At 42.8% G+C, this 20,173-nt stretch overlaps 1 protein-coding gene across 6 annotated transcripts in view; it reads left to right on the top strand.

The window, feature by feature from the left end:
- grm8a (glutamate receptor, metabotropic 8a) overlaps nt 1-20,173 on the top strand; it is a 323,575-nt gene that overhangs the window by 215,367 nt on the left and 88,035 nt on the right. For all 6 annotated transcript variants that reach the window (XM_082511551.1, XM_082511554.1, XM_082511552.1 and 3 more), the window contains 3 exons: nt 11,033-11,168; nt 11,926-12,080; nt 16,680-16,817. In XM_082511551.1, coding sequence (XP_082367677.1) covers nt 11,033-11,168; nt 11,926-12,080; nt 16,680-16,817 — 429 coding nt within the window. The remainder of the gene's footprint in view (nt 1-11,032; nt 11,169-11,925; nt 12,081-16,679; nt 16,818-20,173) is intronic.

Genomic DNA, 20,173 nt, shown 5'->3' with positions numbered 1-20,173 from the left:
AAAGCAGAATTGCTCCCTGCCGTGACCATTTTCACTATATTTTGCTGAGTGTTTTTGTGTAATCCCTTTTCCTTGCATTCTTCTACAAGTCTAGCGTTTTGTTAGAAACAGCCTTGCTTATGTGTGTGTCTGTGTGTGTTTACATGAAAGATCCTTCATCCTCAGATAAAACATGAGCTAGAGGGACAGCAGGACATCCCGGGCTGGGGAGTATCAGACATCAGCAGGCATCTGATGCAGTATCAGTGTGTGTTCAGTAAAAAAAAAAGACAGCAAAGAAGCAAACACATGTATTCTCAGACGCACACATACACAAACAGTCACATGCATGTACACAGCCCTACTCCGGGGGCACTGCTGTAATTGGATGTCTGATTACTGTCAGATAGCGTGTGTGCATGTGTGTGTGTCTCTCTGTGTGTGTAGGGGTGGGGGCACATTTCTATGTCAAAGAGAGGGCTGTTGCAACAGTAGAGTTAAAGCAAGAGAGATCAACACTCAGAAGTCATACAGAGAGTATCAGACAGAGAAGTGGGCATGTTCTCTCTTTGTGATTTCTGAGCTTAACGTTGACCTTGTGATTTTTATCTGTTGTCTGGCATCCAATCATCCCTTGCTTATCTCCCTCCCCCTTGCTTTATATGCTACATCGTTTCATCTTTCCGTCCTTTTCCATTTCCTCCTTCCCTAGTTCCAGAATCCTCCTCTTCTACTTATCTTCTCATTTCTCCACCCGTCCTGCCTATCATCCTGCAATCCCTTATCCCGTCTCTTCGTTTGAGGTCTTCGCCATCTATCCCCTCTTGTCTGGCCCACTGCCGATCCTGTCCTCCCACCACCCAGCAGAAGCCATTGGGATTAGTCTGATTGATTAGAAGTACTGGTGATGTGCGACTGGCGATGGAAGGTCAGATGACTCAGTGGAGACATCGAGACTGACTTGTCTCCTGCCTCACAAAAGTAGTCTCCCGTTGCAGTTGTCAGATCTCACAGAAACTTGTTCAAAGCTAGTGGAATTTCTATATACTTGCTGATATTGAAGAATAAAGTACGAAAAGTGCTTATTAGTCAGCACTTTCGAGCACTGTTTGGGTTTTGGCTTGTGCAGATTTAGAAATGGAAAAGCTTTTTCTGTTTCCTTTTCTTATGGGTTTTAGATGTGGGTTGACGCGTGTTATACCAAATTCTGTGGAAAAGCAAAAAGAATGTAAATACTCAGATATATATTTGCACAAGATGATTCAGATACAGCTGTAAGTTGGGGTCTCGTGTGAATTATCACTACAATGCTACTTCCAGTATTTTCTCAAGGTTCCATTCACAGCCACTAATTAGGGGGGAAAAATGAATACGCAACATGTATAGCTTGTGCTTTCCTACTAATTTTGTCAGTCTTTCTTAACCACTAATTTCTTATATTTTCCAAAGTTCTTTATGTTTTCTTATCATATTGCTTTTTAATGGAAATGCTTACAGCATTTAAAGAGGCTGCACACTCGTCTGATGCGTGCATGGCGCTCTGTGCATTAGGCTTCCACCTTTCTTCACATTAGACCTGAGCAAATGCTGACTTCAGCCGGACTTCATGACTCCTGTGGTGATGACAAACCTGCCAACTCACACAGTTCATTTCAATACAGTTCAGTTCAATGCAATTTTATTTATATAGCACCAAATCACAACAACAGTCATCTCAAAGTGGTTTGTATTGTTAGGTAAAGACCCCACAATAATACAGACAATCCCCTGTGAGTCAGCACATGGCGACAGTGCGAAGGAAAAACTCCTTTTTAAGGGAAAGAAACTTCTGGAAGAACCAGAATCAGGCAGGAGTAGCCACATGCCACAACTGGTTGTGGGTGAGGGGAGGGAGACAGGACAAAAGACACACATTAAATGCAAAATTGCATATAAACACATAGAGTGAAAAGAAGTAAGAGAAGAAGAAATGCTCAGTGCAACCCCAAATTTTATATATATACTTTTAAAGTGCTTTAAATGTGCTATTATGTTGCTTTTTCATGGAAATACTTGCAGCAGTTAGATGGGTTCCATTTTTGCCTGTGATGCACATTCGTCTGATGCATGCACAGTGCTGCGTGCATTAGGTGTCCACCTGTCTCCACATTAGACCTGAGCAAATGCTGACTTCAGCTAGACTGTCTGACTCCTGTGGTGATGACAATTCTGCCAACACACACACACACACACACACACACACACACACACACACACACACTCGTTTTCATATCTTAGTGAGGAGGTCCCCACGAGTTCAAACTCGTCCCCATAAGTCACCATTGGTCCCCACAAGTATAGTGGCATTTCAATTTTCTGTCCCCGAAAAGATGTCTAAACATGTACACACACACGCGCGCACACACACATGTCAGGTGTTGCTACACAGTGCACTCAGACATTTTCTGTGTGACGGTAGTGAAACTTAGATGCTAAAAGGCCAAGATTTACTTTACAAGGCACAGTCTGACCTCTATGTATGAAATAAGTATAGGTGACAAGTTCAAGTCCTTTTCATTTAATCTGCAGTCAGTGCCTCTGTCCTTCACATTTGCCTCACAGATGAAAAGTAAAAGGACTTGCAAGGGTTTGTGACAGGACAGCATAAAGATTGATGCATTAACATGCTTGGTTTTTGCACCACATAGAAACCGTTACTTTACCCTGCAACACATTGTAAATTAGTTTTTTTTTTATTTTTAGTTTTAGCACATATGACACTTTCAGTTTAATTATACGTACATATTTTAATGTTTATTAATGTACAGGATTTTCCAAGTTTTAGATAATTAGAACTGTAATTTACTGTAGTATCACCCAGTAGCCTCTCTTTAGTTGCCCACAGAAGGAGAGACAGTTAATTCCCATCTGCTCACAACTATGTTTTGATGTGTTTAAAAGTTTATTCTATTTTATTTTCATATAAATTAAATTAGTGTTGCACAGAAAGTTTCAAGTGATTGTACTAGTAATTTTCAACCCTTTCTACTGGGATGTTTGAATGTTAGGGTCAGATATTGATGTAAACAACATTAAAGCTTGGGTCCATCCTGCCTTGTGTCAGTGGTTCAGAATGGTGGTGATAGTGTAATGGTGTCTTGGGACACTTTGGGCCCCTTAGTACCAACTGAGCATCATTTAAATGCCTCAGACTACCTGAGTATTGTTGCTGACCATGTCTGTCCCTTTATGACCACAGTGTACCCATCTTCTAATGGCTTCTTCAAGCAAGAAAACGCACCATGTCACAAAACTCAAATCATCTCAAACTGGTTTCTACAAGATGACACTGATTCCACTGTACTTGAATGGGCTCTGCGGTCACCAGAACTCAGTCAAACAGAGCACTTTTGAGAAATGATGGAACAGAAGATTTGGCTCATGGATGTCCAGCCGGCTAACCTGTAACAACTGTGTGATGCAATCATGTCAATATGAACCAAAATCTCCGGGGAACTTTCCAGCACCTTGTTAAATCCATGCTGTGAAAAATAGTCAAAATCTATAGTTAAATAGACATAATAATTATGTATGTAATAATTAATCTAAACATTATTAAAAACAAAAACAAAAAATGAACGCTCTGGTTTGTTTTTAGCCAATTCTTGCTGTTCACATGCTGCCTATAGATACTAAATAGAAAGATGTTTTTGTTTTCTGCAATGTATTTTCCATTCTTCACTTGCGTACAAAAACCACAGTAACGCACACTAAAGAAAAGACAGATTTTTCCAGTGCCTAGGATTATAATAATACAATATAGATGCAGACTGAAAGATAACTCCTGCAACTATATTATTAAATTCTGCTATAATATACTGAGACTAGATTGTAAATGAGGTTTTTAGATAGATACCACAAATTATTGTATTTTGTCTGAGCATCACCCGAAGCGGTTTATGCTGTGCCATCTAGCAAATATTCAATATCCACCCACTGATGCAAACTAGTGCCTTCATTTATACAGTGGGAACTCTAACATAATGAGCAATGTTCCAAATGTTGGTGTGGGGTTGTAATTTTCCCTCAGTGTGTATTCACGCTACGCTAATCAAAAGTTGACCAAAACAACATTCTTTTTCTGAAAACTGAAGAAACTCTGCCCGTTTTTTTTAGCGCTCCCTGCACCAACCGGTGTTCCATTATCATCAAATTATAAGCTACCAAACTTGAACCCGTTACAAGTTTAGAAAAACATTTTCACCTGAGGGTGGTTTTAGGTCTGAGCAGCATCTTTTTTGGGTTCGGGTTTGGGCCGCTTTGAATTTTCAAGCCGGTCTGAGGCTCTGTGACCTGCATCCTTTAAGGCTTATTTTAATGGGAGGATGCACATTTCTTTGGACAGCGGTTTGTGGGTTGTCAATGATTCATTAGGAAGCCTGCAGAGGACATTTACCTCAGAGGCTGAAAAAAAGACACACATTGTGTGGGACAAAAAAATTTGCGCACCACATGAAAAACAGCACAAAAACAAAACCATATAAAAAATTGGTAAGATCCCATGTTAGTAAGTACAGAACTTAAACAAGCATTGTATAGCATCCCCAGGCTTCTACCTTTCTACCTATAAAACCCGGAGAGCAGTCAAATGGTGGAAGTGGAAGCTAAATTGGCTAGTCATTCATATGTATATTAGGTCGTTACCTAGGAATTCTGGAGGGAGGGGAGTGGGGGTGAGTGATTGAGGGGGTGGGGGAGTGGAGTGTTTCAGTTTGCCATCTTAGGGAGAAATCAACACATGTCCTTTGTATGTCCTTTGTTGCTGACATTTATTGATGAAAACAGTACAAAAAACCAACCATTTGTACACATATTTACAAATAATGATAAAAAGTGAGTGAGTACATTTCAACATTTTCAGCAATCACTCACAATCCTGGCACTGCCACGGTATCTGTCGTCTGCATTTACCACATGTGTACCTGTAGCAGTGAACACATCGCACAGTGGCCTGATTTTTTTTGCATCTGTGTTTGACCTGACACGTGGCCCTTTTTCCAGGGCTCGGTGTGGAGTGGCATACCTGAGTGGTGAATTCATTGCGATCTGTCTGTCTAGTGGATTGAGGAATTTCCCTGCGAATCTTGTTGACTGTGCCGAGGATGGTGGTTTTCCGTCCAAGAAGTTTTTGCGCAAGTGAAAGCGATGTGAAGAAATTGTCCGTGGTAACATTTCTGCCCTTGTCTAGGAATGGTTCCATCAGCCTCATTACTACATTTTCAGAAAGTCTCTCCCCAGTGGGACGACTGGGGTCCTTGCCAAGATATGGGAAGACATTGCAAATGTACTTGGATTTTAGGTCGCAAGCCACCCAAAACTTGATCCCAAACTTGTCAGGTTTACTTGCAATATACTGCAGGAAACAGCACCGAGTCTTTGATGGGAAAAGCTGTTCATCAATGGTGATATGTAGACCAGGGTTGTAGCACGTGATGCAGTTGGTGACAAATGATCCCCACACACTGGAAATTGCAGCAAACTTGTCAGTCTTTGCTCGATCACAGCGGGTGGACTTGTCATCAAAGCGTAGGTGTTGCATGATGTTTTGGAAGCGGTTTCGTGCCATAGTTCCAATTATCTGTGGGTTTCCCAGGTTTGCTGACCAGCAGTCATTTAGAGATGGAACCCTGGTAACCCCCCGCAAGATGACAATTGCAATAAATGCCATTAGTTCAGGGAGGTCCATGAACCAATGAACATGCTCCATGCACCACTCAGCAGGCCATTTGTAAATATGTGTACAAATGGTTGGTTTTTTGTACTGTTTTTATCAATAAATCTCAGCAACAAAGGACATACACCCATGTGTGTTGATTTCTCCCTAAGACGGCAAACTGAAACACTCCAAGTTGGTGACTTTTGGAGATTTGTTTCCCTGGATGATTGAGAATGCATCAAGATGAAACACAAAAGGAAGCTCACCGCTTTTAGCAGCTCCCCCACCCCTTCAATCACTCACCCCCACTCCCCTCCCTCCAGAATTCCTAGGTAACGACCTAATATACATATGAATGACTCCAGCATTTGACTGACTGCTCTCCGGCTTTTAAAGGTAGAAACGCAAAATGATGACTCCGCGGGGGTCTAAGGTAGAAAACCAAAATGACTGCTCTCCGGGGGTCTAAGTGTTAAAAAAGCCAAGTGCCCATGCACCACCACACATACACAAAAGAAAAAAATCATTGCCTTCAAAGGGCCTATATCACAGTACCCCCACTCATGAACAGAAGCAGAGGGCAACTTCTAATTTTAAAGTGTGTGCTAATGAGGTTTGGAGAGAAAGAAAGAGTGTGTGCATGTGTCTAAGTATTCTCCATAGTAACAATCCATTGGCAAGTGTTTATGTAGTGGGAGTCCGGAGACAGGGTTTATCAAGGAAATACCAAGCTGGAGAAAGAAATTAATTTCTTCCTTTGTGGATTTGTAGACCACACAGAGCCTCGCATTTGATCCAACCATGTTTAATCCTGTGCTAATGGTAACAGCTGATAGGGCATGTGTGTCTCTCAAAATTATCAGGACACACTTGCAGGCTGCTTGGAGGATAATGCGACTGTATTGTAATGGAATAATTATTACAGAAAGGGAGTCGGATTTTATTGCCTTTGTTTCACTTTATTACTCCAGTCATGTTTAACCCAGAAATATGCACACCCGCACACATACACACACACACACCAGTCACTAGCCATGAAGAAATTTCATTCATTGGCCTTAACACTTTGCATATGACTGGGTAGCAGTAGTGATTTATAGTCAGCAGCCTGTGTTGTTTATGTGTTTTTTACTATATTTTTCAAGTAAATGCATCAGTTTCTTTTGTCGTGAAGACTTAAGATTGGGTGGGCTTTAATGGGACTTTCTGGTTTTTAAGTGGGCTGCAGTACTCTTGACTTTTGGGAATGGCTGTAAAGTTTTGAACCACGTATACTCTTAATTTTTTAATTCAGGTGTTTTTAGTTCTACTGCCACAAGTGATTAAAATCAGGTCATGTAGTCTGACTTTACAAACATCTGTGAAAGAATGGGGTGTTCTAAAGAGGTCACTGATTTCAAGTCTGGTACTGTAATAGGAGGCCACCTCCTTCTAGATGCTCCACAATCAACAAATGGTATTATTGCCAAGTAGAAGCATTTGCAAACCAAATCAGGACTGATTGCATAGTGTGATAAAGTCACCAACCTGCATTGCTGCAGAGCTCCAAACATCCTCTGGCATTAACATCAGCAATGAAACTGTGAGCCAGGAGCTTCATGGCATGGGTTTCCATGGCTGAGCAGCCCATACAAGTGTAAGATCTAAGTGACCTTGTACTTTTATTCATGTAGTACAGCAATATTATAAAATGCACGGGTTTATCAGTGAATGTGTGCAAACCTTTACAGAGTCAACAACACAGTTTGTGCAGAAGCAGAAATGACTGCTGTGAAATTCATGTAAGGTAGGTTTGAGGGATTAATAAAAACAACATATGAAAAAAGAAGAAAAAATTTGCTTGTTGCATTTTATGCACTGTCTGATGTGTAAGGAGTTTAGGTAATTATTTCAGGATGCAGTGCCCCAAGTTTAGCTAGTTCGTTCCTGAAATTGTCTAAATACTTTGGAGGTATTAGGAAAAGTTTGATGAGCTACAGGTGAGAAGAAATTGACAAAAGCAAGACGCACACAGTGAGAAGGATGAGTAATTTCTCTCTTTTTCTTCTTCCCCATTCAAGTCTCTGTTGGATAATAGATGAAATGGTGCAGAGAGAAGGGCGTGTGGGAGGGAAGCAGATTGTTAATTAAACGCTGAGACAGCGGCGTTTCCCTTCCTGCAACTGAAAAAATTCAACCTCTAAACAGAATGGAGTTAATTACCGACTGCCAGGGTTTCGTTTGGAGAGACGCTGGACACACTTAACATTGGATTTATCATCACAGCTTGCACTCTGCCTCTCTCTGTAACAGCTGCAGAGGGGACAAGCGGATACAAATGCATAGTAACGTGTAACACGCACACAAAAATGCACATTAAACTGCATGTATTTCCACAGATAGCTGAGTGCATTGATTCATTCCTCGTGGCCACAGGTTGATTCCTATTCACACATACAAAAAACAGGTATTCACGGGGCACAATGCTACACCTCGCATCTGCGCCCAGAGATGTGAAAAACATGAGCGCGCACTCACACGTTCAAGGAATTAGGATTCAGTCACATTCAATTCCACAGCGAAGGCTCAATAATCAGGTTATTAGTGATAAACGGAGAGCTCGGTGTGTTGGTGCTCAGTGGATAAAGAGCTCATAATTCAATTAGCCCATTGTAGATGAACGTGCTACAACTGGCAAATTATGTAACAAAAACTGACTATTACAGTGACACAATACAGCTGTTATCTGAAGTGAATGAAGAGATTTTCTTACGGTTTCCACATTAGCATGCGCAGCGTGTGATCATATGTCTCCAAACAATTAATTATACAGTTTACACACAATCAGCCAAATTACGAGCCTTTGACTATAAGACAAGAACAGCTGAAAGTTAAAATTGACTGAACAGCTTTTCACACTTTGATTTCTCTAAATATAGCACTAATTCCGACTTAATCCAATAATGATGAACATTATTGACATAACAAATGCCAGTAAATAATGTGTTTACTGCTTTGTTTATCCAGAGGATAATGAGTGTCTAATGCTCTCAGGCACAGTTTCCCTCCTCGGGAAACAGCAGCACGCTTCTGACTTGATTTGCTTTGGAGACTACTTGAGGTGCTGATTTTAAAGATTGCAGAATACACTAAAAATATTTTTGCATATTAGAAGTTTTTGACAAAGAGCAGAAATATAGGCTACATATATTCAGGATATTTTTTGCAAATTTTTTTCTTGACTTTTTCTTTTTATGCATGTCTGTGTTTGGAACGTGAACCCAGTCCTCTGTTTCCCGTGCCCTGCTGTGCAAGGATTTGGATATTGAACCTTGTTTCCTGTTAAGCTTTCAACTTGACATTCTGGGAGTGATTAAAAAAGAAGCTGTTGATACGTCTCCTGACCTGCCTCGCAGCTGTGCTTTTAGCTGAGAAGCAAAAGGTGTGCGCTAATATCTGACGTTCACTTTTAACATGCCGTCAATTTTTTTTTCCATTTCTGCACCATCAAATATGTGAAGTGTTTGGCTGCGATAGTGACAGCCAAGTGTGCGCGCACGCGCGTGTGTGGAGAAGCTCTTAAGTTTACAGACAATATTTGATATTTTCTTTATCTGGGAAACTCGTTCTCCACAGGGACAGTTATTAATGATGGTTGTGAGGCTGTGAAACAAACAGCGATTTAATCACTTTTATGCTGCTCCAAGGACAATGGTGGGAGAATCCAATCGTCAGCGCTTGTGTATTTGAGTGTATGCGTGTACATATGCCACGCTGAATTTATTTATGATTTGCTGTTTTTGTATATGTATGCAAAAGTGCATGTCTACTTGGTCATTATCCTTGAGAACGTATTTTGAACATTTAAATATTTGCTTCTTGTGTGTGTCTGTGTGAGAATGAGTGTAAATGTGCGAGTGTGTAGGGGAGTGGGGTAGAGGTGGGTACTTGTGCAGATTTTGTCACTTTAGTGATTATCCTTGAGAGGCTTTTAATTTGAGGCTAATGAGTATTTGTTTTAGCGCTCATGCACTCCGGTGTGCGCATTTATGTGGATGTGTGTGCGTCTGTGTGTGTGTGTGTGCGTGTGTGTGATTAAGGGCTGTGACATAGTGAAAGCGACAGACTGTACAGATGTTCAATAAATGGTCTGGAACAGGCAGGGAGGAAAGGGGACATCATTCATACTTTCTCACTTCTATATACAGACACACACACACTCACTCTCTCTCTCTCTCTCACACACACACACACACACAGACATTCCCAGAGACGTGAATGAAATGAATGTGTAGACTTACACACTAAAGACATGGATACACAATGTCCATCATAAATTCTGTACAGATATAACAAAGGCAATGTACAACAATAACATAATCCTACACACTCACACACACATACTGCTAAAAAGAATTTACACAATAGCTAATGATTGAATGCAGCCAGAGTGAATTAACAGCTTAAAAAAAAACACCTCCTGAGGTGGCTGAAAACAGTATGCAACAGTGTGTCCGTGTGTGTGAGAGGGCTGAGGGATCAAGGCGGAACCAGGTAGACAGAAATCTTCATTATCTCATATTGTGAGTGAAATAACTAATATTGCTGCACTCGACAATAGTAAATTAAGGAGGTGAAGTGGGTACAGACGATATTTCTTGCCACTTACTCTGTGCAGTGCCGTGATTTTAAATCATTCATGCCCCATTCCTCTTTTCCTTTGTTTCTTACAGTTTTCTCTCCTGTGATCAACACCACCTACCTCCACCATCATCTCAATTCATTTTAGCAAATTCTTTTTTTAATGCTCGTTCTCCTTTCCTGCTTTTCCCCCCTCCTCAGCTTCCCACTGTTTATTTTCACTTCTTCCTTTTAGTCTTTTTCGGTATCAATTTTAACATCCCTTTTCTTCTTCAGCGTTCCTCTCTTAGAATTTCCCAGTCCCCCAGATTCCTCCTACCCTTTCTCTACTTTCTTCCTACCTAGTCCGATCTTACCTGTCAGTTTTTGTTTAATCTTTTCAAATGTTTTTTGTCTTGAATCTTTTGGAGAAGAAATTGTATTGAACAGCCAGTACTATTTTACGTTCAGTCATGTCTCTTCCCGGACTTTAGTGAATATCTTGCTTTCTTTCTCTGCTGCCATGTTAACCAACCACTTACTCTTACCTTTATCTCAAAGCTGTGAGGGTGTTCGAAGTGTTAAAGCCTTCGTCAGAGGCCTCGACACAGAGTGCTTTGAATAGTTTCAGAAATGTGTACAAGCCGACCCGAGAGTGAAATTAGTGTTGAAAACAGAATGGAAAATGCAAATCAGTGAATCTAAAATAGATGATGCAATCTGTCCCTCCTTTTGCTTTTCCCCCCTCTTCTGTCTCAGGTGGTGTGTGTATTGCCCAGTCCTTGAAGATCCCCAGGGAGCCCAGGCCAGGGGAGTTTGACAAGATCATCAGACGCCTGCTGGAGACCTCCAATGCCAGGGCCATCATCATGTTCGCTAATGAGGATGACATACGGTACGTGTTGTGCACTTTAAAAACGAACCCTGCTGGTCAACTTTCCCGCTGCTATCAGGTGTACTTTTTTGTTTAATAAGATTTTCTGTGACATTTTCAACATATTTTACAATAGAAACCTTTTGACACCTACATGCTCGCTGTGATTACAATTATGTTATTCTGAAGAAGAAAAGACCTGGTTTTCATATCGCTATTCTTTAGCAACTCACTTGGTTAGAAGTGTTGCATTGTGGTACCGACAAGAGTTCGCACTATACTACAGGCACAATTATTGCATTTACATCTTGAATGATGATGTACATAATTATTAGGCAGTTATGAAAATTGAGATTTAAACAAAAAAATTCAAATATTATAAAATGCAGTTTTGACTCATACGACCCCCTGAAATGGCTTAATTACTGGTCAATCAGACCTCTTGTCTTTGGGTCCTGCCAAAAATGCTTGAAGAATAAAGCCTTTTTAGATAAATGCTGTCCAGAATGCTAAGCTCCAGAATGCTTGAGATTTGGAAATAAATACTTGATGACATGTTTTTCACACATTTTATGGATAGAAAAAAAAGGAGTCACTCCTCACGGGCAAGACGGATGCTGCCTGTTGCTGCATCAGTTATAGATATAAGCAGTGGTACAAGAAAAAAGCTGCAGTGATCTTTATGTAGGGTTAAGCCTAAATCAATACCCCACTGCTCGACTTGTCTGCTGTAGTCTATCTTCAGATATTTGAATTATCTTTTCTTTTTCTAAAACAGACGAGTTCTGGATGCAGCTAAAAGGAACAACCAGACGGGTCACTTCCTGTGGGTGGGTTCAGACAGCTGGGGGTCCAAGATCTCCCCTGTGATTGGCCAGGAGAGGGTGGCCGAGGGGGCCATCACAATTCTTCCCAAAAGGGCATCTGTGGATGGTAAGGATAATAACAAGCATATACGAAGCTGTCAGCACACGTGCAGGTAATAACTGAGAAGATGTGAGGAATAATAAAAGTAGTTCTCACCTGCACTGAAACTGGATTTGTGGCAAATGAAAGAAAGCCGAAGCAGCGTCTGCTCAAACTTTGATAGATCAAATTAAGGATTCAGGGGAAAGACCAGAGACAGAAATGAAATGGACTCATGTTCTCTCACTTTTGATCCCAGTGGGCAACAAGTTTTTGCCAATACACCAGGGAGAATATCCTCATTTGCTCTCTGTCAGAGCTCTCTATTAGATAATTGACTCCTGGAGGGCCACATAGGTGACAAGATATAAACTGGAAGCGAGGGAGAGAAATAGAACTTTAAATGAATCAAAGGGAGCTTTGGCAGATTCACAAGAAAGGCTATGTTGACTTTAAAGAAATGACAGAAGAGATGTGAGTGAGGATTAATGACTAGACTTTTCTTTTGGTACACCTAGAAAGAGAATGCAGTATAATGCAGCAATTCTGCAACATGTGTTATATAAAGCTTAAAATGTGTCTAAACTGTAATTTATAGTGACATAGTATAGTACAGTACATAGACTCAAACATGGGATCTTTTTGCACATGAGGTAAATGTTTTCTCACGCATTGAGAATTATTCTGATGCCATAACAAGCTCATTGAAATCATCTTTTGGGCTCCCAATGCTGTATAATTTAGCTTTTATTTCCACAGGAAACAAAAGAGAAGTAAATGAAATTGTTGGCCTTCCTGCTAAAAACAGATGTCTCTGGCCTGTACTTTGGAAGTACTTCCTTGCTGTAACTTTAATAATTTAAGGCAAAACTTTGCTTCACAACTGGTCCAAAAACACCACAATGTTGTTTTTAACGCAGTGAGGCAGCAGTTTTAAATTGTGTTAATATGCCACAAATTCCCTCAACAGTGTCACATTGTGTTTACCTTTGCTATTGCAGTTGCCAGAAACAAGGGAAACAGCTAGTCTCAAACAAAACAAAACAAAAAGGAAAAACAAAAGTCACTCTAAGTGCATGAGTCACTTTTACATTTTTTATAAGGAATATAACACCAGATAATATTTTTTGTATCTTTGAAAAAAGGCTTTCTGTTTTTCCCATCCAGTCTTTGAACTAAGCTAACTGTCTTCAGGCTCAGGCTTCACATTTAATCTGCAGATTAGAGGCAGAAGCATCAAATAACATTTCTGATATGAGCGACTTTGTTGATTTCACAGGTACTTTTTTATGCCCTGCGACAGTCCTGGCCAGAGGCATTATGTTTTTACATAAATAATCCATATGTATAACTTATTCTGGTGAACACATTTATTTTCTGAAGGTAGACAAAGCTGACAAACCCAACCTGTGCTATTCTTGTGAATGTAATATCTCGGGAACACTGGGAGGAAATTTCATTCCACCTGTCTTAAATGTTCTCTTGGAAATAAGCATAGTTATCAGAATTTGGTAGTCAAAGATCTCGGTGACATCATGATTATTTTTGTGTGTGTGTGTGTGTGTGTGTGTGTGGGGGGGGGGGGTTGCCACAAGTTGATTCATTTGAATAAATTTTACACAGATATCTAATTGGATAAAATGATTAGCTGGTGTCATTTTATATCCAAAAGGGGAGAGCTCTGCTTCACTGTGACATGCTAATGTTTTGCAAAAACACCCTTTCTGGCTGCTGTTCAACACCATAATTCAAGAGTAGATGCAGAGATGTTGAGCACTTTCAATTTGGTCAGATACTAAAGTGGTGACATTAATCTTTGGTGGCCACATATTAAATTCCATTAATATTTTTACTCCATATATTATGAGTCTGGGCAGACATTGATATATTACTTTACTTAGCTGGTTGGAAGAGGCTTAATAAATGCTACAGTATTTTTTTTATTTTTTATTTTTATTTTTACTAACCTGAAATTGTATTACCCTTTAAAGAACTTTAGAACTAAAGTCTACATGGTTTCATCTCTATTCATCAGTACTTAAATGCAGTTTTAAATGAATATATCATTGTTCACAGAGTTCAGTTTCAACACTGATTCAGACTGAGGAAAGGTTGGCTTGGTTATATCTATGTATTATTACACAGGACACTAAAAATGTCATATGAACTTATTGTTTTACAGTCTATAAGAAAGCAGTGCATGAGATGTACCAAAATATAATCTAAAATGTAATCATAGGAACTGTGTGCTTCCAAACAACTGCCCAACTGGTAGCAATACTTCTATTTTTCTATTATCATTGAATTAAGTTTGTGCTTTTTAGACCCTCAAAGTACCTCAAATGATTATATTTCTGTTTTTAGGAATGTAATGTTATCACAATGGGAAGCATGTGATTCCACATGGCACATCTTACTGTTGAGGCACAAAAAAGAGTAAGACTAATATTTCCAGCAGTCAAATATCAGTAGAGCATCCCAGGTGCACACATTACCCATTTCCACAACAGCACATTGAATTAATCAGGAGAGATCTTTTTAGCTTTTACAGTGAATCTGGCATGGCACAGGCTGTCACACCTCACATGGAATCATTCACGTGCCCAGTGTTACACTTAACTACAGAGCATGTGTTGCGCCTTCTTAGTTAAGTGTAAATGTTTCTTTGCAGTCATTTCTTCTTGCCCACCCGGTCACAAGCCATCTATGGTTAGATGTAGGACTTGGGTTAGAGAAAAGCCTACTCCTTTTAAAGTACTGTGTAAAGTCTTGAGCCATGCTTCATTTCTTTAAATTGTGCTTCCAAAGAGCCAGATGTTCTAAAGGCCTTCCAGAGTTTTTCTTTGGACATGGGTTGCTTTTTCACTCATGTTCAGTCCACTCTACTTTCAGCAAACTCTGCAAGACAAGAAGACGAAAGAAGATGTGCCAGGCTTAAAACTATCTAAAGTGGCTGAACAGTTCAGGAAAGTCATCTCCTTAAGGAACAGGGAAAAATCAGTAAAGACCTGACAGACACTGTTCACTGAAGCCTCATCAGAAATGGTCTCAGTGGAAGAGTGGCTGTCAAAAAGCCATTCTTAAGGAAGGGAAATGGTAAGGATGAGATATACCAAATGTGCATGGAGGAGGTGAGGAGAGAGGTACAGCAGTGAATGTCTACAGCATCTATAAAACACGGTGAAGGCTCTGTTGTGGTTTGGGGCTGCATTTCAGTAAGTGGTGTCGGAGATCTTGTCAGAATTTATGAAATTATGAACACATATATTAGATTTTGATCTATCATGCAATACCATCTGGAAAGCATCTGACTGGCAGCAATTTTCAATATGACAATGCAATGATCCCAAACACAAACACATGGCAGTACAGCAAAAGCATGCCCGGACAGAAAAAACACAATTGAGCACCATTAATCATGGATAGGCCTCCCCAGCACCTGGACCTCAACATTATTGAAGCAATGTTGGACCATGAGACAGAGCACAGGACAAAAGGCACCCAACAACAAGAAGAGCTTTGAATGTCCTTGAGGAAACCTGAAGAACTATTCCTGAAGACTACTTGAAGAAATTACGAGAAAGCTTGCCTAAGAAGTTCGGGCTCTGTTAAAGAGTAAAGACGATCATACCAAACACTGACTTTAAAGCTCATGTAAAAACTCTGTTTTTGCCTTATATGCTGTATTTCTGTTTTTTTGCATATCTTTTTTAAATAAATTACTGCACTGAGTTTTTATTTTAGCAAAATGTAAGAAATGAGGGGTGGCTTGAGGCTTTTGCACAATAGAGAATTTTTGCATATTTGGAACATCCAAAAAAGAAAAAAATCCATTAACCAAAAACCTAAATTTCTCAAATATATATCAGAGAGTTCATGTCAAAGCTAAAATCCCCTAGTTTGTAAAAGTTTTACTGTAGCATACGGCTAAAATGAAAGTCTAACCCTGCACGGAAACAAAGAAAGATAGCCGATGAGCTGATGAATTGTTAAAAGGTTCATGTGGCAGATAAAATGCCATGCATTTAAGAAGCTTCTTTCACATTTAATTATGGTATGAAGAAAGTAGTTTTTTCTCATCTGCACGTCTCTTTTCTTTTGCCCGTATCTTTATTCCACCCTGCCACTTGCTGACAGGTATTTCATTCCTATGAGTAGAGAAACATGTTCCCCTCTTTTAGTTCCTCTTATCTTGTTATTAAAATGGACAAGTATCCAATCTATTGTGGAAGCTTATTTTAAAATGTATGCTTTTCTTTCTCTTTACGTCAGTATTTGATAGGAGCTCCAATACTGACCGGTTCAACCAAAATAGCTTTTCAGCCATACCATACGTGGGCTATTCATAACCTACGCATTTATGTGTCAAAATCTATTACATTGTGCTGAACACCTAATTTTCTAGCACAGACAGGCTCAGTAGAAATGAAGCCAATAACCCCTGAAGCACCGGTGCCCTCTCCTATTACGCCATTTAACAATATCTGGGTTGAAAGTGTCGAAAGCAGCTCGTCTAAACAAAATAAATAGGGAGATGTATTCAGTAGAGTTTTAAAAAGAAAAACAAAAAAAATAATAACTCATTTTCATACTTTTTAACCTTTGCCCTGTCTGTCTTTTACACAGCATTTGACCGGTATTTCCGTAGCCGTTCGCTGTCCAACAACAGAAGAAATGTTTGGTTTGCTGAATTCTGGGAGGAAAACTTTAACTGTAAACTGGGAATGCATGGTAAACGGCCTGGTAGCCTGAAGAAATGCACAGGTAAGACTATATTTGACTTCTTCCATTATTTCACTTGCTATCAACCATTTGGGGAAAAAGTCAATAAAGCTTAAATGTGTAAATTGTTATTTGACTAGAGATCCAAAGAGAGATGAAAATGCTCCAAGGTACTTTGGAGTTTTACACTTGAGGGTATAACAGATTGTTTTGTTTAGCTGTAATTCTACAGATCTATACGAGCTTGTAAGTTTTACTTTCTGAGAAGTGTAGCAGAAGGTCAGCTATAATTGGTCTTCCTTTATCCCTGCATCGGCTACCTCCTTGCATCATAACCAGTGTCATTCTATGTCACGGCGGGGTGCGCCGATGTGTGCGGAAACAGGACCCAAAAGCAGATGATGACGAGGAATAGTAATGATTAACAGAAAAGTGAACCTTTATTGCGATGACGACAGGAAATGAACCAAGAGACCAAAGCAAACAGGCAAAACACTAAGAAACAAAACACTAAGCTGGCAAAACACTAAGAAACAAAACACTAAAGGTACTAAGACCAAAAACTATAACTATGATTGAGGTGGAAAATAAACAGGCTAAGACTATGACTATGACTGTAACTCTGGTGAGATAAACAGACGAACTGACAATGGCATGAAGAAAACAAAAGGCCAAAAAAAAAAACAAAATGTCCATCAAAATCACAGGAGCGCAGGGAACAGTTCATGACTCCTCAGGGGGCCGACCCGGAGGGTGACGGTCCAGAAAGTCATAGTCCATGTGATCAGGGGGCCGGCCCGGGGGGTGACGGTCCAGAAAGCCATAGTTCATGTGATCAGGGGGCCGTCCGTGCGGACGGCAACGGCGGCGACACGGAAACGGTTCAGGGGGCCGACCTCGACGGCGGTGACGTGGAAACAGTTCAGGGGGCCGGCCGTGCGGAAGGCGACGGGGCGGAAACAGTTCAGGGGGCCGGCCGTGCGGAAGGCGACGGCGTGGAAACAGTTCAGGGGGCCGGCCGTGCGGAAGGCGGCGGCGGCGCCCAAGTGTCAGGCGTACCGGCCGAGGCTTGGAGGGCACAGGACCAGGACCAGGTGACGCTGAAGCAGAGGCTGGCCCAGGTGACGCTGAAGCAGAGGCTGAGGCTGGACCAGGCGTAGCAGAAGCACAGGCAGAGGCCGGACCAGGCGTAGCAGAAGCACAAGCAGAGGCCGGACCCGACGAGGCTGAAGACTCTGAGGCCGGACCCGACGAGGCTGAAGACTCTGACGAAGCCGGACCAGACGAGGCTGAAGGCTCTGATGAGGCTGGGCCTGGCGAGGCTGAAGGCTCTGATGAGGCTGGGCCTGGCGAGGATGAAGGCTCTGATGAGGCTGGGCCTGGCGAGGCACAGGCTGAAGCTGGACCAGCCGATGACGAGGCGGCCGCAGATGGCGGCTGAACGGTCCCCTCGGACCCTCCAGCTGACGAGGCATGAGGCTGGACGGGCTCCTCGGGCCCTCCAGCTGACGAGGCAGGTTGCTTTTCAAGTTGCAGCAACACAGTCTATAGTGGGTGAAATGAGTTTGTATGAGTTCTCAGACTGAGGTGTGGCAGAACCAGGTGAGGCGTCGTCCTCAGGCTGAGGCGTAGAAGCAGCAAGCAGTAGCGCAGCAGGTGGTGGTCCTGCAGGCGGCGGCACGGGAGCCGCAGGAGGTGGCGCTGCAGCCACAGGTGGTGAAGCAGAAGGTGGCCAGACGGGCTCCTCAGGCCCTCCAGCTGACGAAGCATGAGGCTGAACGGGCTCCTCGGGCCCGCCAGCTGACGTGGCGTGAGGCTGGACGGGCTCCTCGGGCCCGCCAGCTGACGTGGCGTGGTGCTGGAAGGGCTCCTCGGGCCCCCCAGCAGACGTGGCATGAGGCCGGAAGGGCTCCTCGGGCCCCCCAGCAGACGTGGCATGAGGTCGGAAGGGCTCCTCGGGCCCCCCAGCAGACGTGGCATGAGGCTGGTGCGGTTCTCCTGAACCCCCAGCTGACGTGGCATGAGGCTGGATGGGCTCCTCGGGCCCTCCAGCTGACGAGGCATGAGGCTGGATGGGCTCCCCGGGCCCTCCAGCTGACGAGGCATGAGGCTGGATGGGCTCCTCGGGCCCTCCAGCTGACGAGGCATGAGGCTGGATGGGCTTCCCGGGCCCTCCAGCTGACGAGGCATGAGGCTGGTGTGGTTCTCCTGAACCTTCAGCAGACGAAGCATGAAGCTGGCTGGATTCTCCTGAACCTCCAGCAGACGAAGCATGAAGCTGGCTGGATTCTCCTGAACCTCCAGCAAACGAAGCCTGAAGCTGGCTGGATTCTTCTGAACCTCCAGCAGACGAAGCATGAAGCTGGCTGGGTTCTCCTGAACCTCCAGCAAACGAAACATGAGGCTGGCTGGGTTCTCCTGAACCTCCAGCAGACGAAACATGAGGCTGGCTGGATTCTCCTGAACCTCCAGCAGACGAAGCATGAAGCTGGCTGGGTTCTCCTGAACCTCCAGCAGACGAAACCTGAGGCCGGACGGGCTCCCCGGGCCCTCCGGCTGACACTGAAATTGGCTGCACCAGCTGTACCTCCGTCTCCGGCTCCAAACCGGCCTGGATAGCAGTCCCACAGCAGCTTAGCTGAGCCTGATGGCTAGCTTTTCCAGGGCAAACAGTCTCTGTATAGCCGGGCTCATTAACCGGAAAAGTAGTGTCAATTTCAACAACTTACTGAGAGAAAACATGAGGAGCCAAAATGTAATCACTCACTTGCGTTTGTGATACGGAGCGTCGGTGGCGCGCACGCCGCTTTTTCTTAGGAGTGGAAGACGGCGGAGCGATGGGTGGAAGTCCCTGGTAACTCCGAGGTCCCCCGAGAGCCAGTCGAGTTCCCCGGAAAGAGTGCTCGTGCTCCGGAATGAGCCACGGCTTCCACCGGAGCTCCTCCTCCAAGAGAGCGCAGAATATAGACTGGCGCTCGTCGTCGTCCAAGTCTATGGTGTGCGGCGCTTCCTCGCGCTGAACTGTGACAGGAGTATGGCGAGACTGTGATGAGGGCGTGGAAACTGGTGAGCTGAGAGGTGGTGACGCTGCGGCGAATCTCAGCGAACCGACACGAACACACTCAGGTTCCGGAGGCAGCAATGGAGATGACTGATTGTGGGGTTGTTGTGACTGGTGGGTGCTGGAAGCCATTTCCTGACTCAACAGTCCCTGGGCCTGCAGCATCTCCTTTATCCTCGTAAAGGCATCAACTATGGCAGGTGAGTCCGGGAGCTGGAGAAGGCGGGGATCCCTCTCCATAATAGCTTCAGCAACGTTAATCATTACCAGCTTGCTCTTCAAATCGGGCGCTGTAAAGAAGCGGTCGAGGATCGCTTGGATCCGAGCAGTCTCCTCC

The sequence above is a fragment of the Aulonocara stuartgranti genome (genome assembly GCF_965226115.1).
Source record: "Aulonocara stuartgranti genome assembly, chromosome: 17".
NCBI classification, from domain to species: Eukaryota; Metazoa; Chordata; class Actinopteri; order Cichliformes; family Cichlidae; genus Aulonocara; species Aulonocara stuartgranti.
This window is presented reverse-complemented; position numbering and strand designations above follow the sequence as displayed.